Consider the following 25,786-nt stretch of genomic DNA (forward strand, 5'->3'; position numbering starts at 1 on the left):
GAGTTGAACATTAGTTGTCGTAAACCAAATAAAATAAAATCATGCATAATGGATACATATCTTCCCAGTGTTTCTGCCGTATCGTGGGAAGAAAATCCACCTTCTCGCTGCCCTATTGCACGACCACGTTCAAAGTCAGTGAGCTGTTGAGACTGGCTTCTTCGTCTGCTTAAAGGCATTCTTGACTAACAGCAAATCACTAATCACTCAAAATCAGTCCACATATACAGAAATAGTAATGGGAATGTTGGATATTGTTATAAAAAGGAGATATTTAGGTCCATTTAGGGGAAATAGAGTGTACCCCAGTACATAGCTGTACACTTCGGTATACCACAATATACTTCCGTACACCTCTGCATCATACATTTAGTGAGCAATAAANTTGGATATTGTTATAAAAAGGAGATATTTAGGCCCATTTAGGGGAAATAGGGTGTATCCCAGTACATAGCTGTACACTTCGGTATACCATAGTATACTTCCGTACACCTCTGCATCATACATTTAGTGAGCAATAAATTCGACAGAAGTAGATTGCCAGAGCTGAGTATAATTCAATCTATAAAAAAAACGAAGATCCTATGATCTAACATATATCGTTCTGCCTATCTTACAAATTGAAACGTTTAATTCCTTTAATTCTAACAGCTCATAAAAAAAAACGTCCCAAACATTTTTTTTTCTTAAAATTATGATTTTCTTAAAGTTATAAATTACGAAATATTATAAACGAGTTGTATATATAATATGCTTTGGAAAAAAAAGCTCTGTTCATATGTATCGCATATGAATAGGGCCTTTGTTATTTGGATGGTGGATAATAAGCTATAAAAATCCAGAGTATACTTATAAAGTTTTCTGTATATTACAGACTTTAATTTGATGTGTGACTACTTTCCTCTTATAGTTAAAAAAAATATTAAAAAACTGATGTTAATAGCAATAATAATTCCAAAGTCATAACCTTTTATTATGATGTAGAACTACTTTATTTCTCTTATTAAAAACTAACAACAATTCCAATAATAAATCAAGAGTTGTAACTTTTATAACTAAGTGAAACCACTTCTAATCTCCTTTTAAAAACTGACAATTGTCCTGAAAATATTTTAAAAATTATAGTTTCTAATTTGATGCATTGCACCTTTACTTTTCCTCTTAAAAACAAATTTGAAAGCTGTTTTTTTTCCAGCAATAATTTAAAAATTATAGCATTTAACACGTTCTCGCCGGGAAAAGTTAAAATACTGGTACGGGAAAAGAGAAAATACTGGTAGAAGAACTATTTCAATATTAGATAATATTCGGGAGGAGTTAATCAATTCTCAACAATAACAATTCACTGTAAGGAAATTTATCACGGGAAGAAGCAATTCAATATAAAAATTGCATCCGTTAAAAACAATTGGTAGTTATGGATTTTTATCATTCCCGGAAAAAAATTAAAAAATCAAATTTATTTGTTACCAGTTTTTACTCCGGTGCGCCGCCAAGATGAGAAAATCTAGCGTGACCCACCGGTGGGTCACCCCGGCGTCAACGTGCTAATATGATGCGTGACCCTTTTACTTCTCCAATTAATAACTATAGAAAACTTCTGATTTCAATAATAATTTTAAAAAATTTAATCTTTTATTTGATGTATAACCGCTTTATTTCTATTATTAAACACCAACAATAACTCAAAACTCAAGAGTAATAACCCTTAACACGATGTGAGACCACTTTAAATCTCTTTTTATAAAGTATTAAAATCTGACAATTGTTCTATTAATATTTCAAAAATTATCGCCTCTAATTTAATGCTTAAATGCGTATAAGTATTTAAAAAATTTTATTGAAATAATTTTTTGGAGAAATTTGTTAGCAAATCTTAAAATTTTCTACAGGGAAATTTCAACCAACGCCACCTAAATTTTTTTCCACTTAATATTACTTAACCCCTTGGGGACGGGTGATTCAGAAAAGCATTCGTACAAAATCAGAATCAAGTTGCAATTAAATAAAAAACGGTAACTTAAATGTAGTCGTTGTTAATTTGACAGACTTACTTTGCTTTTACTTTAATTATTGTTAGTTTAATCATATATATATAATCAAAGTTAATTCAAAGTATAACTAAATAGTTTTATTTTGAACAAATTAATGGTGAATTAAATAAATCAAACAATTATAACTCCGCCCACAAATAAACTGTTAAAAGGAAATACTTTGATTAACAGTTGATACGGTTTTATGCTGGTACGTATTTGTGACAGTCGGAGCGAAAGGGTTAATTTTTGAGCCCTCAGCTGTAGTTTCGCCATTTTGTTTTCTGTCAAATTTCGAAGTTTCAGTTGGAAAAATAGGAAAAAATATTTTAGGCTTTTTTCAGCAAGTACGTTTCGCAAAAAATTTCATTAAAATTTGTGACAAGACGGCATACTATTGGATGATTTTACTCAGAATGAGCCATACCTCATACTTGCCAATTTGTTCGTTACCATAATTTTACTTGAATGTTTATTGTGATAATAAATAATATAACTTTTCATTTTATTATAGATTTAATAAATGATTGCTGTGATTTTTTTTTTGCCACCATTGCATTTAAACAAACATATAAAACCTATTAATTATGCTAAGAAATTTTTTGGTTCAAACAAAATTCATACCTGCCAACTTTTACGCATTTGGCGTAAAATTTAAGTTTTATATTTAAAGTGGTAGTAAATATATACTATTTTTTCTTTTATAAACTAAATTTTTAAATGATTTTCATCACCACTATTCTTAAGGAAATTAAGCATATATATTAATATGTGTTACCATCATGGTAGGCAGCTTAAGCTTTTTCAAATACAACGCATTTTTTTCTTAAAATTGAAATTTTTATTCCCTTTTATTACCACTGGGAAAAATCATAATGGAAGGGATTAAAAGTTGGCAGGTAAGAAAATTAAACGAATAAAGCCTAAATTAAATTGTTTTTTTACTACCGCTCTAAATATTTAAGAGTTGGAAGCTAAATATGTATTATTAATCAGGTGGAGTATTGTCCCGTAAATTTTGTATTAGTTGTAAATACTTGTATCTATTTTTGCGCATTTATTATCATGTCATACCTGCCAACTTTTAATCCCTTCCATTATCATTTTTCCCAGTGGTATTAAAATGGAATTAAAACTTCAACTTTAAGCAAACAAATACGTTGTATTTGAGAAAACTTAAGTTGACAACCATGATAGTAATGCATACTAATATATCTGCTTAATTTTTTTAAGAATAGTGGTGATCAAAATCATTAAAAAATTAAGTATATAAAAGAAAAAAATAGTATATATTTACTACCACTTTAAATATGAAATTAAAATCTTCCGTAAGAGTTGTCAGGTATGTCATGTATTTTTCCTACTTCTCTGAGAGAAGCTCGGGAGGCGAGGCTGTCTGTCACAAAAACCTCTTCTCGCTCTTAAATTTGTTTGTTTAATCTCTCTAGTTAATTTTAATTTTCTCTCAGTAAATGCTACTGAATCCCAACTTTCACCATTCAATTGCGCTTCGGTGATTTATTATTCATTCCCCCCTCAGATGAATTTGTTAGAACCCCTCGCGGGGCTGATGCTAAGATAACCACCACATATGAGTATGAGTGAGTGCACGTACTAGTAAAAAGTAGGCGTTACCTGTCACTGCCTGCTCAAATTTCAAAGTCAGGAATTAAAACTACCAGCAAATAATTTAAAAAAAAATTTTCATGAATAAAAATGCACTATATTCGATAATTTACTCTGTATATCCGCATAGTTAGTGTAAATAGAAGCTCCAGGGTGAAAGCGTGTGCTTAATGTCAGCTCTTTGCCTTGCCCTAGGAGTAAGAAAACTAGAGTGAGTCATAATAATCTCGTGAATGGTAAAAATCCCAGCAGCACCGTACTGTGTCGTCAACGTCAATGGGCTTTTAGTGAAGGGGTGCACAACCTGCGGCCTGCCAACTCCCAATGTGTAGCCCGCGGCAGCAATCTGAACAAAATAATAAAAAAAATTGAAAAGAAAAAAAAATTTTAAATTTACGCATTTAAGTTTTTGAAGCACCCAATCTCAATCGATGTATCGTAGTTTTTCTATCGCTTTTTTCTTCGATGGTTAACGCTATGGATTTACTAATAGTTTTGAAGATCCCAATATTTTTAATATGTCATTATTACGAGGAAATGATTTAAAGCTCTTCCTGTGCATCGATTTCATCGTAAATCCTATCACTTTTCGGTAGTTATTGCTACCTTTTTTCACGTACTTTCTGAAATCGCGATTTTTGAAAGTTGTGAAACTGTGTATTTAACTCACAAAGCAGAGTTTGCTAAAAATCATGACGTACACAAATAAACTGGAACACATTTATTATTACTTTCAATGGTTAACTTAAATCTAAAATTCTAATTGAATATACAAATATAAATATCGGATCATCATACAATCGGCCAAAGACTCAAAAGATGAGTTGGCGGCTCATCCCTCTCCACCGGCATGAAAGAAGAAATTGTTCGTTCTTTTATAGATAACGATTTCGTTCGTCACATTGATTGAATACTTGTTTCTTGAATTCCCTTCACTTCCTTCCTGGAAACGAATCTAAAAAATAAACTCAAACACTAAAGTTTATAAATGGAAACTACTTATTTCCACAGAAACGTTTTATTTGCGCAAACATCATAGTAAATCTAAATGATTTTTAATCTGTTTTTCATCACTTATTGCCATGCATTTCCGCGTGATTTTTAAAATTTCGATATTTTAGCACGATATTGTTACGAATCGGGGTTAAAGAAACGCCAATTTAGATAACCATTTTTTGACGAGATTTATTTGTGCAGATATTATCGCAAATCAAATTTTCTTCGTTCGTTATTTTGGTAATTATTGCTACATGCTTCATTTGCTCCATTATTGCTACATTTGAATGTCCCGATATTTTTTTACGTTATTGTGAAACTTTAATTTCGAACTCCGCATTTAAAATACGCCACTTTCTGCTGACGCGCTTTTATATCATTTATGATAATATGCCGAGGAAATGATTCGTATATTATTAAATTTTAACTGTATAAAAAATGTAATCAAGATAAGTTTCGTAAAGTGATGTAAATTTTTAATTAACTGTTAATATATATGTGTATTAATTGTAAATAGTAAGTGTCGTGTTTAAAAAGTATTGGTCATAAAAAGTTGTAAACAAGTATCCTAAAAGTTTTTTATTATTAAGGAAAATAGTTCCTTCAAAATTAATGTTTTCTTTTTATTTTTTGCTTCCCTCTCAGCCCATGCATTTTAGAATTATTTTATAATAAATGTTTCAAACTTTAAAGTATATTCCCAGCTAAATGTTAAATCTTATTTTCAGCTGAAGGGGTTTTGTTTTAATTTTAACCCTATAAACTTTCTTTAAATAAAAGTATGTATTTAATTTGCATTTATTTTAATAACTAGAATATTTATTTTTTTGAAAATTTAGTTCTATGAACACATCTTTTAATGAAATTTATGTTTAAAAGGAATTTTGTATTATGTAATATGATAAAAAAAACATGAATTTTCCCATAGTTTTTAATTATTTCAATTTATCTAAATTTTATTTTTGATAAATTGTTTCTGATTTTTTGATTCTGTTTTTTTTCCTAAGTAAAAAGTTTTGCAGTTTCTAATTTTAAACTCTTAAAAGTATTTAAATTTATGCAAATATATTACAAGGTTAACAGACAAAAAGAATTTGGTGCCTAGAACAAACGTATCATCCTGAATAAACTTTGATCAAATGATCGCATCTTCATGTTCTGGAACTGATTTTAATGGTTGAAGGTGGTAACCACAAATATGCTCATTAATATGCCAGAAGATATTTTAAGTTTCGAAATTAAACACAAAAACGTACTTTCTCTGAACAAACATGCTTTTTTTCCCAACGAATTCGGGTTTCTGACTGAAAAATATAGGGGGTAGCCGCAATCATGGAAATATGGTAACCATAGTTTAGTTAATAGAACGGTTTTAAGTTCGGAGCCCTTAAGCTTAATTTTACTTTTTACATATTTCACCATACCTCGAAGACTTTTTAAGCGAATTGTAACATTTTGGCACACCTTATAAAATTCGTTCATCCTAGGATAATTCCATGCAAAAAAAAATTAATTTTGGTATAGATTTATTATGTTACTTAATAAAGTAGAAAAATTTTGAATTGCAAGGTATATAATTTTTTACATCATCCTAAAGAATGTAATTTTGCATAGCAAAATACAAATTTGTACCGATATCGGTCTAATAGTTCCTTAGAAGTAGAATTTTAAAGAAGTCGTATATTTAAAATTCGATTTCTCAGAATCCAATGTAAACTTGTATAATTTAAAAGGATGCAAAAAAATATATATATGCCTAACAATGCAAAAAGTTTTCGGATAATAAAAGAATAATAAATATAAAGTTTTTTTTGCATATCATTATCTTTGGATAAACATATTTTTTAATTCACTGCAAAAATTTTTCAATTTGCATAAAAATTTATCAAGATATGGCGAAATACAATACGTATCTTCCTCCTGATCAATATATGGGGACCATATTTTCCAGATTGCTGCCACCCCCTATATTTTGATGATCAGAAATCCGAATCCATGGGGGAAAAAAGGTATGTTTATTCAGAGAAAGTATGTTTTTGTGTCTGATATCCTAACTTAAAATATCGTCTGCACTTCTAGCATATATGAGGTCACCTTTTCAAACGTTTAAGAATGATTCGTAGAACATAAAAGTCTAATGATTACCTCAGTGTTTCCCAAAGTGTGGCACGCGTACCCCAGGGGTACGTTCAGCGGGGGTACTCGTTCTTATGCGAAAAAACTTGCAACAAAAAAAATTTTTAAAAAAAACATTTTTTTTTTAATTTTCCATTGGCTATTTTTTGCAGAGTTGACTGTTAATAATTAGTGGTATCAACAGCCAGTTGTGATTTTTAACTTTTGTGCAATTTTTCAAAAGCAAAAAATGCATTTATTTTATTATTAGTGTTACACAGCGTAACGAAAAATTCAGAAAGCGTACACAAAAGGTATAAGTTTGGGAAACACTGGATTAGATGATTTGTCTTGAAGTTCCAATGATACTATTTAATGTTTCTCCAATTTGGAGTTTTTAGTTGCCTGGCTTATGATAGTTCTTTAAAAAATTTTTTCCGTGAATGATAAATTTTTGATGTTTGTGAAAGTTTCGGATAATTGGGAATGAATTGGTTGCTTCGTTTATTACAGACATCCATAATTATTGACTGAAGATTAGAAATTCAGTTATCAAATAAGGTTAGGTTATTAAGTTCATGAGTGGCAATAGTTTGCTCGTCTCTTTGGATGATATTACGGTATAATCGACAATTTTATTTTTTTTTAAATTTTCCTTTTTTCCTTAACCAAGCAAGTGCCAACTGTATGCAAAACTGGATGATGATCAGAAGACAGTTCATCAAGTACACAGACAAGCTATTGGGATATCGGCAATTGAAATAGCTAAGTCAAGAATGTCAGGTCTACGGTTTTGATTTTGTGGAAAAGGAGTTGGTTCAGAAGGTAGCCATGAGAGGTCATTGAGGGATAAATGATCTATTTGGTCTTTAGAAGTTTGCCATTTTTGTTCGTATTAAAAAAAAAGACCCCATGAAGTATGTTTCGAATTAAAATAGCCAACCACAATGGTTTTAAGATAAAAAAGAAACAGATTTAAAAATATCATTTTGAGTAAGATTATGTCTTTGGGAATTGCTCGTTACCATCTTTGTTGCTGTTATTGNCGGCAATCATGGGTCTATTTTCTAGCGTTGCCATTCGGGGAGTTGTAATGAGGCTTTTTTTTTATCGCCGTGTAAGAGAAATATATATATAGATATTTTTGGCGAGAACTGTAACTAAACTTCCTCTGTAATTCAATCACATCTATAGGTATTATAGTTTGGAATCTTTTGATGTTTTGGTTTAGCCATTTGCTTTGCACCGACCACAGTGCTGACGTGAAATATCCTCACTGGTAGACGGATCATGGGTTAAATCCCCCTTGCCGTTAGGCCAACCATGGGAGGTTCTCGTGGTCTTGCTTTCCATGTAACGCAAATGCGAATTAGTTCAATCAAAAAGTCCTCCAAGAAGGCAAATTTCTCCCAATACTTGATCCAGGAGTTCCCTTGTCTTCTGGATTGGCTTCGCAATTACAAGGCTATGTAGTTGAACATTAGTAGTGTTAAACCCAAAGTTGAGTTGGCTTTTCGATAAAATAACTTTTTGCTTACGCCTGGTACAATAAGTGGACCAGCTGTAATAAACAGTGGTAAATTGAAATAAAAAATTCAACGATATTTAGTGTTAAAATATCTTAAAACTATTCTTTCTAATATTAATTTTTTTACAGGCTACAATTAGTGGTAAACTAACTGTAGTCTGTACTATTTTAATTGTAAAAATTGTTAAGGAAACACCAACAATTGTTTTCACATATCTGCTATGAATCTCTCAAATTTATAGTAGTGATAGTAAAATTAAGTTGTTGGTTTCTGGATTTTTAAGACTGACTTTAACATTCGACGATCTGAATACGAAGATATCACTTGAGAAATTATAACTAATATACATAGCCTCCCTGACTGAGATTGCGCCCCGTAATGGTTACGCTAATTGTTTAAATAATTAAGAAGCACAAAACTCCCGCGTTCAGTTGTCAAATTTAGTTTAAATATTGATAAGGCGCATTTCAAGTTGCATGAATTTTCTTAAACACGCATTTTCAGCTGTGACCTTTTATGGAAAAACTAATTTTGCGTTCATTTTTGTAAACAGGCATTGTGAGATGTGTCCATTTTTGTAAACATTAATTGTGAGCAGCATCCATTTTTGTAAACAGGCATTGTGAGATGTGTCCAGTTTTGCGAAAAGGCAATTTGAGCTGTGTCCGTTTTTATAAACAGACATTTTGAGCTGTGTCCAGTTTTGTATACAGATTTTGAGCTGTGTCTGGAATAAGAAGCTCACCGTCAATCTATTGATTCATTAGCTTTCATTTTGTTCTCTTATTTTTATTTAATTTTTTCAAAATTTCATTTATTTTTATTTCATTTATTTATTTTACTATTATAATTGCTAATATTAAACTTTTCTCGAAGTTTGCCACGGACTATCTAAGTAGGGTAGGATAATGGGGTCTAAATTTTTTTTTCTATCCAAAGGTTTCACGTTCAACAGTTACGCACACATAAAGTACACATTATTGAACATTCAAAGACAACAATTCTTTCAAAATGTATTTTATTTTTTAAAAATAACTTCATTCCACGATTTTCTTCTCCAAAACATATTGTATAACTTGAAATACTGTACACATATATTTGCACACATAACGTAAACACATGCATTTAGTACAAAGCAATAAAAATATTTGGTGAAGCACAGCCAAAATTTTGAATTTTAATAGATATTTTTTCTGTTTTGCCATTCTAGCAAGGTAAACATTTAAAACAAAATATTTACCAATATTTACTTTAAACACAATTTTTCGAACTATTTTTTTTAAAAAAATTCATTACATAGGTGTCAAAACAGACTGAAACGTTTCAAGCTAAAACAACCATTAACAATTTTAGTAGGTGAATAAAAATATCTACTTGTACACGAATTGAGAGAAGATGTTCAGAATGTTAATAAAACTAAAATGAACAGAATTACAATATTTGAGCATTAAAAACTAAATTAGCTAAAACAAATAAAAAACATGTTTCGTTGTCTTTAACCCCCTTCAGGATTAAAGACAATGAAATCTTTAAACCTTTTCAAGGCTCCAAATATCATACATATAATGAGCATTTCTGACTCCAGTCCATGATCACACTGACATTACTTCAATTTGGAACGTTTAATTTCAATTTTTAAATAATACTAAATGCCAGTTTGTAGTTCGAAGTTCCTCGTAAAGTTCATTGTAATTCGAAATTTATTGTTATTTCGAACAGTTTAACTGTTTAATTATCAACATTTCGGTTTCAAATATTCTTTTAAAAATTTGATACGAGATATTTAAACAAATGAACGCACGTGTTCGGCTCTTTCGTAAGGATTAGTGAATCAGACTGCTCTCTGGTTTGTCTATATTTAGCAGGAGTGGGAAAATGAATTAATGTTTATGGGGTTGGCAGTTTGGGGTTCGCTTGATAATGTTTTATTTTTCAGTCAGTTTCGCAGTTTTTTTTAAAACAAATATTTTATTACAGTTGTATGTGGCAGTCGTGACAGTTATGTTATGTGACAGTACAGGCTATGAGACAGTAGCTGTGATTCAGTGTGGATTTTATATGTTAATTTAAATGAAATTACTTAGCAGGAAAACACATCCATTAGCAATAAGCTCGGACCTGAGGAGATACTACTTTCTCTTTTTGCTGGTCCTGAAGGGGTTAAATGATTTAATTCGAGTTTAAATTTGACTTTCGAGGGATGCGCTTTATTATTTTAAAAGAGCGATTAAAAGTTTGCATAGAAATTGATATTAAAAAGAAGATTAAAAAAAATCGAACTGAGTCTGTAAAAGCATTTAAAGAAGAATTTGCTAAAAAGAAATTCCCTCAAAATTTTTTTTTTAAAAAAATGCGATGAAAATGTTCTTAAAATGCATTAAATAACAAGGATGAATCTCCTTCAAAACATTAAGAAAAAAAGAAATACATTGACTGAAGAACTCTGGTTTTAAATATTTAGAGGTGAATTTGAAATGAACATTTTATATTAATTAGCATTAAGCGCAAATAAATAATATAACTCAACAAAATAATGTAACAGAAAATCAAGAAACCAACTAATATATATTTCTTTATGTGCCTAAGCCTTAAACATTTTTAAAAATACTTTTTTTTGTTGAAAATAATTCTTCAGGTTTATTTAGTTACTGCTATTTGGAACATGATTTTCAGTTCTTTTGAGATTAACTAAATTAATATATTCGACTGAAGTACAACAAGGAAAATTCACAACTTAAAAACAGGAAACAATTTCTACTTGAATGTATTCTAATTGATAGGCAATGAACAATTTGTATAATAAATGGTACACCATCATATATAATAAAATAAAATAAGTATTAAATCTTAACATGAAAGTAATATACAAATGATACGCTATGAAACTAAAAATGGTATGTTGTCAGCAAACGGTAATAAATTATTCACCATATTCCAAACATAGTAATGTTTTCAAAATTTGATATCTAATTTATAATAAAAGTTATGAAAATAGATGTTTGATGCAATATTTTCACAGAATCGATGCTCCAAAAATAACATACCCTTTCGAGAGGCAGTTTTCTATTTTTGGACCCTATGCTTCTAAAAAGAAAGTCTAGTTTAGAAAATACATTCATTGTTTGCAATACAAATCTGAGTCGATTCAATTCTCATGAGTTACATTTCTTTCTACTTATAAGTTACTTTTTCTAAACGAAAAAGTTACTTATAATTTGAAAATGCTTATTTCACACATTAATCGCACCAAGCGACTCAATGGATTCCCAAAGCTGAGTTTTAAGAAAACTTTCTCTAGAGGGCCTTCTCAAATGGCACTTTCTTCTCTTCTGTTAGAATATACAAATACTGCAATAGAAATGCTGGTTTATCAATACCTTACATAAAAGTTCTTGAAAAATAAAACGAAATAGTAACTCGCAATTCCAGTTCAAAAATAATTATTTCATTCTTTTTAACTTATTTCAATTCTTATCTTATTATCTTATCTTTTATCTTATTCTTAACCACATTGGATTTAGAATGCTTTATTTTTAAAACACTTTCCTTAGATGGCCTCTTAATGACATAAGTGTCACTTTTTTTTTCTCCATTAGACAATACAAATACTGCAATAGAAATGTTGGTGAATTACCAGAAATTATATTTCTTGTTAAAAATGCAAAAGTAACTCGCAGTTCCAATTCGAAACTAATTATTTCAAACATTTATCACACCAAGAACGCATTGAATTCAGAATGCTCGATTTGAACAACGCTCTTGGTGTCTTTCTAATGACTGTAATGTCATTTATTTATTCGACAAACACAAATATTGCAATACAAATGAAGTTGATCAATTCCCAACACATTTTAATAAAGTAACTCGCAGTTCCATTTCAAAAATACTGATTTCAAACATTTATCACACCATCGACTCATTGGAATTTCGAACGTCAACTTTAACAGCACTATCTTTAGACGACCTTCTGATAACGTTAACCTCACTCTCTTCTTCTGCGATGGAAAAAGTTGCACTAGATCCTCGTTGTGTCGTGATCGCACACTGTCTCTCTAGTTTGGTGGACTTGCTATTTGTGGGAGGTGAGGACGAAGCGCCTTCTCCTTCCTGAGAGGACACAGATTCTCTTTTGAGCATTCGGCGACGCTGAGCCTTCTCCAGGAAGAAAGAAGCCGCTAGTGGTACCATGGGATTGTTCATCTGAATCTGTTCTTCCGTCACAGAGGGTCTACGAGCAATGGGTGTCTCTGAATCTTTTTTGTGCATAGCGAGGAGCGTCAATCTTCTTGCACGCAGGCGCCTGATTTTTAGGAGTGCCGCCATGTCTCTACTCTCATCACTCACCAAGTTAGGATTGTACTTCTGGTGTAGCTGAAAAGAACAAAAAAATTTAGTGTTTTGTAATAACCACCCTTAACATTCTTGTAACTAGGATTCGCACTAAAGCAACACCTCCTAGAAAAGAGCAGGCCTCAGCACAGGTTACCATAAATAAGGATGTCGATCCTTTAGTAGTCCAAACGTAATGACATTTTTCGTAAATTCCACCACTGCGCAGCTTAGTACCCCGAACGTAATGACATCTTTCTTATTTTTCATCTACTGCGCAGTTTAACTTCGTTACATCGGACTACTAAATTAATTCGCGCAGAGGCCTTCCTTCTTGTAGGAGGTGTTGACTAAAGAGGCTATATACTTTTAAATCTATAGTTCAACAATAGAGTGATAGTAAGGCACTGTTCACCGAACGTAACGTAAAATATTATCAGTGATAGACAGAACGTGTGTAATAACCCTTTTGCCAACTGGCTAACCATGGGAGATTTTCGGGATTTCTTCTACATGTAACTAAGACAAATACGAACTAATTACTTTCACGAAGTCTTCCATGAAGCCTAGTTTCTCCCAATGCTTGATCTAATAATATTGTTTTCTGGGTTGGGTTAAAACTTTACGTTTATCTTTGTTTAACTGCGTAGCACTGTAAACTCAGAATTTTGTCTGCTGTTCAACGTTGGTTTTATAACCTCATTTACTTTGAGTCATGGTGACTTATGGAATAAAGTGCTCGCCTCCTAAAGAGGTGACTTAGATTCGCATTCCAGAGGTGGTTGATCTAAACCAGTGTTTCTCAAACTTATGACTTTTGTGTACCTCTTTTAAATTTTTCGTATCTCTGTGTACGACTGATAAAAAAAATGAATTTATTTTTTACTATATAAAGATTGCACAAAAGTTAAAAAATCTTAACTGGCTGTTGACACCACTAAATACTAACTGTTAACTCTGCAAGAAATAGCCAATAGAAAAATATGTAATCGTAAATTTTCATGGCTAGCTTTGTTTTTGAATCAAATTTTTTAAAATTTTCGTTTGTTGCAAGATATTTTGCATAAGAACGCGTGCGACCCTCTAAATTGTTCCCGTACCCCTGGGGGAACGTGTACCACACTTTGGGAAACACTGATCTAAACGAATAAGTCTTCTGTGTACATTTCAAGTCCATAGTGCTGACGTATAACATTCTCTGTGATATACGGATCATGGGATAGAATCTCCTTGATGTCTGTCTAACCATGGCGGATTTCCATGGTTTTCGTCTTACATGTAACTGAAATAGGAGTCAGTATAATTTAAAAGTACTCCAAGGAGGCTAGTTAGTCGCAATATTCGAAGAGAGGTTCCATTGTTGCGTTCAAAATTACAAGGCTATGAGGTTGAACATTGAACCCATAAAATGTGTCATTTATAAAATAAAACATTTACCTTGTTGTACGGGTTATCAGAGAAAGCTTTTTGTAGCAACTTAGAAGCGTCGTCCTCTGGAGACTTTGTAAACAAAGCCAGGGTTGTCTGAGTCTTAAATAGGGGTGGTCGTTCAGGTGTCGCAGCAGAGTCAGAATTCCTCTCTAGAACAATTCAAGAAAACTTGTTGAGCAGCGAAGTATGTTAAAGAAGTGAATATTCACTTAATATCAATAAGCAACGTTTTTAATACTTATAGACTATGTTCTTAGTAAATACTACAAAGCAATGATTTTAGACCAATGAGCAACTATACAAACGTAAATTAATAGTCCAAATGAAAAAAAAATAGTAAGCACTAATACCAAAAACCAATAAGCACTGATTTCAGCAAAACTAATGAGCAATAATTTGAACAAATATCAATATGCATTGGTCTTAATAAATACCAGTTAGCAGTGGTTGTAAAAAGCAAATTGTTATTTTTTCTATTATTTATTTGTGCAAAATTGTTTTATATTTCACTTAACTTACCAGGAAGAGTCCTCCGAAAATGTTTAGCAGCTTAAAAAGTAAATGTATTCATAATTTATAAAACAAAATGCAAGTTTTTACAAGTTCAAATACAATAAAAATTGTCATCATCCTTTTTCAGAAACACATTTATTTTCTCAATTTAAATTAATCTAAAAATTACGGTGAACGTGTTCTTATAAAACAAAAATTTAGTTTCTTCTTTTTCATAATTACATACCCTATGCTTCAATAAAGTAGAACATTCAACATTGAGAAAGTGAAAATTTGTGCTATGCCTATACCCTATGCTTCAATAAGTAAAACATTCAACACCGATGAAGCGTATTTTGTGCTATGCCTATACTCTATGCTTCAATAAGTGAAACATTCAACATTGAAAAAGCGAAAATTTGTGCTGTGCTTATACTCTATGCTTCAATAAGTAAAACATTCAACATTGAAAAAGCGAAAATTTGTGCTATGCCTAGTTTCATTAAAATATTTGTGGAAGCAATAATTTCTAGTTTGCAATCGCGCATTTAGAGTTATGTTAATTTTCTTCGCCTCCCAAGATTGTCCATTGACCTCAATGGTTCGAATCCCAGTGGTGGCTAGTTGACAAGAAATCTGCTCCCATCTCGCACTTATCACAGTGCTGACGTAAAATATCCTCAAGTGGTAGACGGATTATGGGAACGAGTTCCCTTACAGTTTGGTTAATCATGGGAGGTTTCCGTGGAAATACTTTATGTAGCACAAATGCCGTTTAGTTCCATTAAAAAGTCCTCCACGAAGGGTAAATTTCTCAAAAATACTTAATTCAGGAGTTCCCTTGTCTTCTGGATAGGATTCAAAATTACAAGGCTATGAAGCTGAACATTGGTGGTCTTAAACCCAAAATTGGGTCGGCTGTTCAGTGATGATTATAAAATATATCTGTTTGAGCTGTAGTGGCTTAGGGGATAGAACTCTCGCCTCCCAATGAGGTGAACAGGGTTCAAATTCCAGCGATGACTGGTAGATTCGAATACTGCACTCTGATTGCGTTGATCACAGTATTGACGTGAATTATCCTCAGTGGTAGACGAATCATGGGTTAAACTCTCCTTTCCGTCAAGCTATCCGTAGGTGGTTTTCGTGGTTTTCCTCACCATGTAGCGCAAATGCCGTTCAGTTCCATTAAAAAGTCATCCACGAAGGGTAGTTGAAAGCTTATTTGATCCAGGAGGACCGTCGTAAACTCAAATTGGGGTCGTCTGTTCATCGCCGGTCATAAAATAAATTGTAACACGCATTTCAACTCATGTTAGTTATTTTTTAAAGGGTATTTTCAATTATGTTCATTTACACTGAGCTAACGGTCCAAATTAAAAAACAATCACGGATTAATTTCTGGATTTGAAAAAAAATCCTAATTAGATCCTTAATTAAAATGCACTAAAAGAATTTTTTTTTTAAATTTCACGAAGATAAAGGCAAAAAATAATTTGATAATACAGGAATGTTCGAAAATTATCGTTTTCAAACATCACACTGAAAAGAATTAGAATTTATTTTTTTACTGTTTGCTACTATAATAATAGCACAGCTAATACATTATTTCATAACAAAATGAGATAATTAACAGAACATCAAAATATTAATTAGACAAAATCATACATCATGCTGGAACAATAACGAAGCAATAATTAATAAAGCTAGCGTGGTACAGGCAGTTTGAAGCAAGCACAGATATATAACAGTGACTGATTCGCACCATTTTTTGTGCTTTTTTTCTCACGAATTTTACCATATCTTTATAATAATGTTAAAATTCTACAAATCTACCATTTTACAAAAATTTCCGTCGGGGCTCCAGAGTATTTTCCCCAATTATAACAAAGTTATGATTTGTGGGTTAATGCATTTCTTAAAAATTTAAGGTAAGAAAAATTATGACTAAAATGTCTCTAACTCAAAAAAATTTTGCTATGTTTAACTTCATCAAGTGACTTAATATGTACAGAAGGAATATTTCTGACAAATAAGCATTTAAATTCATCTCGCAATATTAGAATATCGCAGTTCAAACCTGAATCCATGAAACTTATAAAACTGTATTTTTCATCGCCTATATTGTAATATTTGAATGCCCACTTTAAACATTGTTTTAAATTCTCAATCTAGAAGTAAATAGCTAGTTTCTTTTTTTTCTTTTTTTTAAATCTTACTTGCTTTTTGGTCGGATCCATAAAGTTTGTCCAGCACTGGACTGGGCAGTAAAGGGCATAAAAAAGTAATGTTTAAAAATTTAGTGCCTTTAAAAATATCTAATATTGTATATATATTGTTTTAAATAAACTAAACTTTTAATAATTTATTTCCTTACTATAAAAAATATCATATTTTTAAATAAATAAAAAAATATTTATGTGGACATATCTGATAAAAAAAATGTCGTTCAACTTTAAACTGATCAAAAATGTTTCAACTAAAAAAGTAAACAATATCAAGAAATAACTAGACATCCTCAGAAGATTAACGCGTCATCATATAAATAAATTAATTGATTGATTTCATGCATCAGGCACATCATGCACGATATTAGAATCAATACTTACCACCCAGTGCAAATTTTACAAGTGAACGCCCAGCTTTTAAATAAAAGAAGTATTTATTAATATATCACGAATTAATATATACATAGATGTTACCGCAAATACCCAGAACCCGTTTTTATATGGGTCATTGCCAGTAAAAATGCAAAGTATTTTAAAAGCATGTGGTTATCACTACTAAAGACACACTTTAAAAGTTTATTTCGGTTATTGTAGTGTTTCTACCATTACAAAAATTTAGTTCCAATTCTTTAGCATATAAAACATGTTAACTCAACTTTACGGTGAGTTCATAGAAAAAGGTTGACATTGTCTGTAACTCACTCCCCACAGTTATTTTAACTACATTTATTTTAACTAACAGCTATTTTAAGTAACATTTAGAGCGGTTTAACCTTTTCTCAGTCAGTTTTTTTTCCTCGAATTTCCAACCCCATAGAAAGCATTTTTTTTTAATCGCTGAAAATTAATATATGTTCTATCCTAAATTCGAAAATGAAAAATAATTTTGTCAGCAAGCAGTTTTTTACTTGACCTATTGGTGGTTGTAGTTAATTTACGTCACACTAGAGCTGCACGATGGGCTATAGGCGACGGTCTAGGAAACACCCCTGAGGATGATCCGAAGACATGCCATCACAATTTCGATCCTCTGCAGAGGGGGTGGCACCCCCGCTTCGGTAGCCCGACGACCTGCACGCGAAGCCGAGCACTTTACGGTAGAACAGTTTAACGATGACCAATACCGGTCCTTACGCAGACTGATCCAAGTGGTCACCCACCCGCACACTGACCGCAGCCAGTGTTGCTTGACTTCGGTGATCTGTTGGGAACCGTGTCTTAACGATCAGTCCACTGCGGGACGACCTATTGGTGGTGAAATACGTGATTGTGATATGTTTGTGGGGTTGGTGTGTACGGGTGGTTGTGTGTGTGTGATATGCGCGATTTTTTTAATAAATCTTAGATAGTTCTTTGATTTCAAATCTTCAATCGCTTTCTTTCTACAAACTACACTTTCCATGAAATTTAATAGTATAGCTCAAACCACAATCTTTAAATTTCACCCGAGTGATTATTAAGTCTCTCCACTTCTCTGGCACGTTGGGCATGGTAGGAAGAAGATAAGATAATACACTTCATTTCATGATTCGGTTCGTAAAGGTTATTTGTTTCTTTTCTCCTAAGTGGTATTTTCCAAGGAGCAGACAATCTATCGATATAGCTTATATACTTATATGTTCTTTAAAAATTAGGTAAGTATCACGTACTTAAGTAATACCAAATAGAAAAAAATTAGATACTCAATGTTATCAACATAAATAAATGTTATTTTCAGAAATTTAATGAAAAATGCTAGCATATAAAAATTTGTTTTAATATGATGTGTTCACTAGTATAAATTACTAAGAATAAAAATCCAAGATGACAGTTACATGGTTAAGGATTTTCAAAAACTCAATAATTTTTTTTTAAATTTAAAAACATTTAATTTGTTATGAAAGAGCTAAAACCGTCGTTTAAAAATGTAAAGATAGCCAAAATATAAATGAATTACAATCTGACTAATTTCTTAGCTTAATTATGGAGGCTGCTTAAGATATTTTAACTATTAAATATATTATCTTTTACCATATTAATACTGAACATTATTCATTAAATTGTGCATAGGTTATTAACTTATATGAAGTTTAGATATATTTGCTACGCAGTTAACTCACTATTAATTTATCCGACATACCTTATTCCACTAAAATTAGACAATGATAAGTACATTAAGTTTTAGACTTTCAATGCCTTCATTTCTAATTATACATATTAAAAACTGTTATTGATCTTTATGTTTTTCCTTTTCAGAAATTGATAAAGCTAAAAAATTAGCAGCGTATAGACATAAGCTATAAAACACATCAATTAGAATAAGATAAGAAAAACTTTATGATTATCAACTTTACTCTCGAATGTGTGTATATATATATTTTCCTTTTTTTTTATTATTTCTTTCTATTCTGAGCGGTGTTTCATTGAAACTATTACGCTTTTGCAATTTTTCTTTTTTTTTATATGATACATAATTAAAGTGTAATATAAAAGGAAATATTTACTTACTTTTCTTGCTTCTTAATGGTTTGCCTTCCTCAGAGTCCTGCAGGTCAAATTTGCAACTCTGCCTTCTCAGTTTATGCCCATCCATTACTTTCTCTCCATCCTCTTCCTTGGTTTCTATCTCGATCTCTTCCTCATTCTCTTCCGTTACAGGTGGGAGGACCTCCAAGATATCTTCCGTATCTTCCATCGACACCCTGCAAAAGAATTTAAAAATTCATATAAGGGCAGTAATTAGTAAACACCCTTCATTTAAAAAATTGATCACTTTCCATTGATATCTTATTATCTTCTATCGACACTCTGCGAAGAATTTAAAAATTCATATTAAGGACGGTTATTAGTAAACACCTTTTATTTAAAAAAGTGTCCACGTTTAAAAAATCGTTTTTCCCTTCAACGGTAATTAAATATCTTTAAAAAGTTAATTGCATTGTTAGTATAAATTCAACAATTTCATATAACATCCAAAAAAGCTCCCACTGATGGATGTTTTGTCTCTCAGTACTAGGCTTTGAGGAGAACTCCTCCAGACTAAAAGTCTGGAGCTGTCTGCTGCTATGGTAACAAGCCAGAGCACATTTCTAATGAGAGTGCAATAGAGAAATAAAAGTGTCGATTGGTTTACTCACGCTGACCTGTGTCAAGATCAAGACAAAACTATTCACTTTACACTCTTATTCGAAGTGACTTTTCCTCGTTACCATGGTACCCGCCACGACGCGAGACTGATATTTGGGAGAGTTCTCTTGAAAGACGCACTATATGTATACTTTGAATTGAAGGGCAAGCCACCACGTCAAAGATGCTCTTATCCCAGTTGCAACTGCATTGCCTCTTTAGTAGTATAATAAGTTATACATAATAAGTAGAATATTAGTTACTCTTCTTCAAGTTTAACTTGTTTGGGATGTTTTACTATCCTCCTTACTCCATCACTCCAATCTCGTTATAATTAGTTTTTTGGCTATTGCTGAACAGTTTCACCAGATTTAAAGAGATAATAAGTTTAAGAAGCACAACTTTTTGTTCCAGGCACAAGAACTTCTAGAAGCTGAGAATTTTTAAGTTTGGATCAATTTGGAAACATATAATTGGAGTTGAAGGACATTATTTTGCTGAAATATGTTTGAAATTACGCTTCTAACTGCAAAACAAAATTTAATACAACATATTAACAATCGTAATAGAATAACAATGAAAACTTAAGTTGCAAGCGAAAAGCTTCTTACAAGGGATACTAGGGAAGTGTGACTCGCCAATTTTGAAATAAACTAGTGGGATGTATGCCTTAAGAAGAATAATTATAGGGGGCAACATTCATTTCGGCCCATAGAAGGTCCTATGAGAGATAAAAAATAATTCAATATATAGAAAAATCGGTATTTTATTACTTCAATGCAGACTATTAGCTATCGTAATTATCTCATACTCCAATTAATTTTGTGGTACTTTCACTTACTATAATTACGCATATTTATTGTCAAAATTGATTTCGAAAATTTTGTATATCTGTAATTTTTCAGAAAAACCTGTTAGGTTAATTTAAAATAAAAAAAAATTGGAATAAAATTTTTTAAATTTATTTTTTTTCAAAAAAATTTTCAATGTTAAAACAAGTGAACATATCAACAAGTGAATATTTCATTTATATGAGAGTTGAAATATAAGTCGAAATATAATACGCATTTTCCCAAACTGATTTATAAAAAAATAAATTTTTTTCTTATTGTTAGATCTTGCAAACAAATCTGAAATAATTTATGTGATTGTATAAAATTAAATTGCATGTTTAAAAATATTATCAAATTTTTTCGGCGGGAAATTTTAACTNGGCGGGAAATTTGAACTTAAAAAATGTTTAATATTTCAATTCGGATTTTTTTCATAAAAGATCAACTGTACTGTATACACAAAATTTGAAGTGATATGTCACTTTAAGTGGAAAATCCGTTGATATCTATGTCCTGTGAATTGTTCAATATTTTGTCAAAACATTGCTATCTTTATAATATTATTTTTATATCTGATATCCTAGCTAATTTTTGAAATATTTAACTTTAAAAGTTGGCATCCTTCTACCTTGAAACATAGAGTTAGAGTAGCGCCACCATATAAAAAGAGACTACACGTTTTTGGTCCGTACTATTCTATATGGCGGAGCTACTCTAACCAATGCGTTAAGATTAGAGAATGCCTCAAATTTTGAGTATACAGTACAGTTGATCTTTTATGAAAAAAATCGAATTGAAATATTAGAATTTTTTTAAGTTCAAATTTCCCTCCGAAAAAATTTGATAATATTTTTAAACATGCAATTTAATTTTATGCAATCACATAAATTATTTCAGATTTTTTTGCAAGATCTAACAATATGAAAAAAATTAATTTTTTATAAATCAGTTTGGGAAAATGCGTATTATATTTCGACTTATATTTCAACTCTCATATAAATGAAATATTCACTTGTTGATAGGTTCACTTGTTTTTATATTGAAAATTTTTTTGAAAAAAAAATTAAATTAAAAAAATTTGACTCCTTTTTTTTTTCTAAATTAACCTAACAGGTTTTTCTGAAAAATTACAGATATATAAAATTTTCGAAATCAATTTTGACAATAAATATGCATAATTATAGTACGTGAAAGTACCACAGAATTAATAGGAGTATGAGATAATTACGATAACTAATAGTCTGCATTGAAGTAATAAAATACCGATTTTTCTATATATTGAATAATTTTTTATCTCTCATAGGACCTTCTATGGGCCGAAACGAATGTTGCCCCCCATAATTATTCTTCATAAGGCATGCATCCCACTTGTTTATTTCAAAATTGGCGAGTCACACTTCCCTAGTGTCCCTTAACCCTGTTCAGTTATCTTCCTCAATGTCAATTTCGAACAATTTTAACATTGCTCGTCGTAATTCTCAAACAATTTTAGGTAAAGATACTCTAGTACTGACAAACAAAGCATATTTCACGCGAAAATATGTCAAGTTACGATAAACATCCGCACACAATGCTATTAAAAATCAATTGTTGCATGTGCTATTATTTATGAGCAGACGCTATTAAAACCAAATAAATAAAAAGATATTACAGCAAATGCACTTACTTATTCAATAAAAGTGGTTTATGGTCTTCAATTGCAACGGCTGGTCCATATAGATGAGCAAAATGGTCTCTGAAAAACACAGCATGCAATAACATTTAATGTAAAATTACTATATTCTACTTTTTATACAATTAGAAATTAATTCGATACAATTAGTATACTAAAAGAGAAATGATCAAATGCAATTGCAAATTTATAAGTAAAATTTCAAATGATAAAGCTATATGAGTAAATAGGTTTAGTCTATCATCAGAATTCCAGTTTGGCTTAGAAAATGAAATAGAGGTAGTAAATTTACATCAACGCTAGTAGAAGTTGCCAGTTTTAAGATTCTGCTTAAATGTTTACAGGTTTGGTAAGATTTTTTTTTTGCGGTATGAAATTTATTTTTACAAATTTTCCTCTTATTTGTTGCACTATTACGCACCTGCCAACTTTTACCTTTTTCAAAAAAGTGTTTTCCTAGTATTAGGAAAAAACCATTTAAACTGTGATTGTGTGTAGTGTTTTGTTGAAATTTATCCAACATTTAAAATTCTTTTAGAAAATTCACGAAGATTGTAAGATCTCAGAAGGCGCACTTACCGATTCGTCGGTAATATAAGTCGAATAATTAGAAGAGATATAAATCGAAATGAGTATACACGCTTACAATATATCTGCTTGAGAGCAGCGTTGGCTTAGAGGACAGAGTGTTCGCCTTCCAATGAGGTAAACCGAGTTCGAATCCCAGCAAATGCTGGTCAATGCGAATCACTCTAGTTGCACCAACCATACTGCCGACGTAAATTATACACAGTGGTAGACCAATCACAGGTTAGAGCTCCTTGCAGTCAGGCTATCCGTGGGTGGTTTTCATGGTTTTCCTCTCCGTGTAACCCAAATGCGGGTTAGTTCGATCAAAAAGTCCTCCACGAAGGCAAGATTTCTCAAATATACTTGATTCAGGAGTTCTCTTGTCTTCTGGATTTTGTTCAAAATTACAAGGCTACGTAATTGAAGCCTTGTAATTAGTAGACGTAAACCCAAAAACTGGGTCTGCTGTTTAACGACGCTTAAAAAATAAAATATATCTGATTGTGTATTGTTATATCTGTTTGTATATCTGAGCCGCGGTGGTTAGCCTTCCAATTAGGTGAACCGGTTTCGAATCCCAGCAATGGTTGGTCGATTCAAATACCTCACTCTGGATGCACCGACCACAGTGCTGACATAAATTATCCCCAGTTTTAGACGGTAAATCTACTAGAGTCCCCTTGCAGCTAGGCTAGGTTTCATGGTTTTCCTCTTCATGTAACGCAAATGCGGGTAGGTTCCATTAAAAAGTCTTCCTACTTCTCAAAAATACTTGATCCAGGAGTTCCCTTGTCTTCTGGATAGAATTCAAAATTACAAGGCTACGGAGTTAAATATAGGTGACTTTGTTGATCTTGGTTGGAGTTGAATGGTGATACATTGATACCGAAACAAAGGTCTGCTGACAATTTCCAGCAGTTATATCACAGATTTTAAAAAAGTCCAACAGGTGATAATTTCTTTGAATGCCGCTAAAAGTTTTTTTAGTTTAGATCATTCACCAAATGTATTGAATATATCTTGCATTTAATGCCTCAGAATGAAGTTATGCGCACGATGTTGATGGTGCATTTCATCTATAAAAAATAAAATATACCTGGTGCATTATTTTACTATGAGTAAAGATTCTTAAGACAAGTTAAAATTCTGGGAACAAGATCAGGAAATGTTATAATGAATATAAAAATCATACAGATATAAATACTTCTTTACTTACTCTAACATCATCCGAGTATAAACTCTGCTCAGGTTGCTTTCAGCTTTCTTGCACTGTAACCATTTCTTTAAATATTTATTATTGTAGTAAAACAAAAGTTGCTGTAATAAAAATATAATCCATGAAAAATGTACAAATCAAAAAATTTCATCATACATGAAAAATAAAATTAAATATGCATTTAACACGAAATAATATGCTGAGTAACGATCTCAGCTTAAGAAATTGAGTTTAATGGAAAAAGGGATGGAACCAGTTATAACGCCTTGAACTCTAATGTCAGGCATGGTTGATAGGGCGCTGGACTCACGCACGTGAGAACGGGGGTTCGAATCCGGCAGGCCGAAGACTCCCAGGAATGGTGACTGCTGCGAGTTAAATCTGTCGAGTCACAAATTCCTCCATATTCTCATAACAAATTATGCTTTTTGGGGTACTGGTTCTGTTTAAAATCACGATCTGTGGATGAATGAATGAATGGGTTAGCCGTATTAACGGGTGCGACGAATGAGTGTGGTAAAAGTAGAGTTCTTGGCCATAGATGGCACCACTTGGAAACAAAAACAATCGCACTTCTAGTGCCTTAATGGCCGACGACAGTGACAACTCTAATGGCATTGCGTACTGTAGGTAAATTGATTGAATAGTATTTTAAAATAATATTAGCATAAAATATATATAAAGGAAATTAGAAGAAAAAAAAAACGAGGAAAAAAAACATGGGGTAATATTAGCAAATGGCTAATATTCCCAACACATTAAAAGATTTAAAAAAAAAAAAGCGGGTTCTCAGAAATACCAGCAATTTTAGTGCTATATAAAAACAAATAATTAAACAGAAAAAAATGCTAAATATTATTTAAGTCAATGTGCTCAGTTCTAAAACTAATAATGCAGAAGAGATTTCTTAAAAACTTAGAAAAAATATTTACCATCAGATACAGTTCTATTAAAATTATTAAGTTTATATATCTGTAAACTTTTCATTAATATATAAAAAAAATAATGTCATTAACTGGATAAGCTGATGCATTTTTAACAAAAATTAATGAAGATGCTTAATTTAATAATTAAAGTAAACTCTAACCTTCCAATAATTTCCTCCGTGATCTCCCGTAACTTCCTCAACACCTGCCATCACGTGATCAAGAAGCTGAAAAGAATAATAAACTACATTTAGAGTGTTTAGATTGTTAATCCGTTTTATTGCTTCCGAAAGAGAATAATGCTCCAGCCATAGAACAGACAAAGAATAATACTTATACTTAAACGAAGAAAGAATTATGCCCCTGACGTAAAACGGACAAAGAATAATGCTCCTGAAGTAAAATGAACAAAGAATAATGCTCCTTAAGTAAAATGAGCAAAGAATAATGCTCCTAAAGTAAAATGAACAAAGACTAATGCTCCTTAAGTAAAATGAACAAAGAATAATGCTCCTTAAGTAAAATAAACAAAGAATAATGCTCCTTAAGTAAAATGAACAAAGAATAATGCCCCTGACGTAAAACGGACAAAGAATAATGCTCCTCAAGTATAATGAACAAAGAACAATGCTCCTGAATTAAAATGAGCAAAGAATAATGCTCCTAAAGTAAAATGAACAAAGAA

At 31.5% G+C, this 25,786-nt stretch overlaps 1 protein-coding gene across 1 annotated transcript in view; it reads right to left on the reverse strand.

The window, feature by feature from the left end:
* Positions 1 to 9,300: 9,300 nt before the first annotated feature.
* The window catches only part of LOC107439993 (Na(+)/H(+) exchanger beta), a 54,932-nt gene continuing 38,446 nt past the window's right edge, over positions 9,301 to 25,786 (reverse strand). The window contains exons 18-24 of the mRNA XM_071186107.1: positions 25,263 to 25,328; positions 24,176 to 24,276; positions 22,384 to 22,452; positions 19,267 to 19,460; positions 17,161 to 17,193; positions 14,066 to 14,208; positions 9,301 to 12,670 (exon numbers count right to left, since the gene is read on the reverse strand). Coding sequence (XP_071042208.1) covers positions 12,203 to 12,670; positions 14,066 to 14,208; positions 17,161 to 17,193; positions 19,267 to 19,460; positions 22,384 to 22,452; positions 24,176 to 24,276; positions 25,263 to 25,328 — 1,074 coding nt within the window. The 3' untranslated portion in view covers positions 9,301 to 12,202. The remainder of the gene's footprint in view (positions 12,671 to 14,065; positions 14,209 to 17,160; positions 17,194 to 19,266; positions 19,461 to 22,383; positions 22,453 to 24,175; positions 24,277 to 25,262; positions 25,329 to 25,786) is intronic.

This window comes from Parasteatoda tepidariorum, chromosome 10 (assembly GCF_043381705.1).
Source record: "Parasteatoda tepidariorum isolate YZ-2023 chromosome 10, CAS_Ptep_4.0, whole genome shotgun sequence".
NCBI lineage: Eukaryota > Metazoa > Arthropoda > Arachnida > Araneae > Theridiidae > Parasteatoda > Parasteatoda tepidariorum.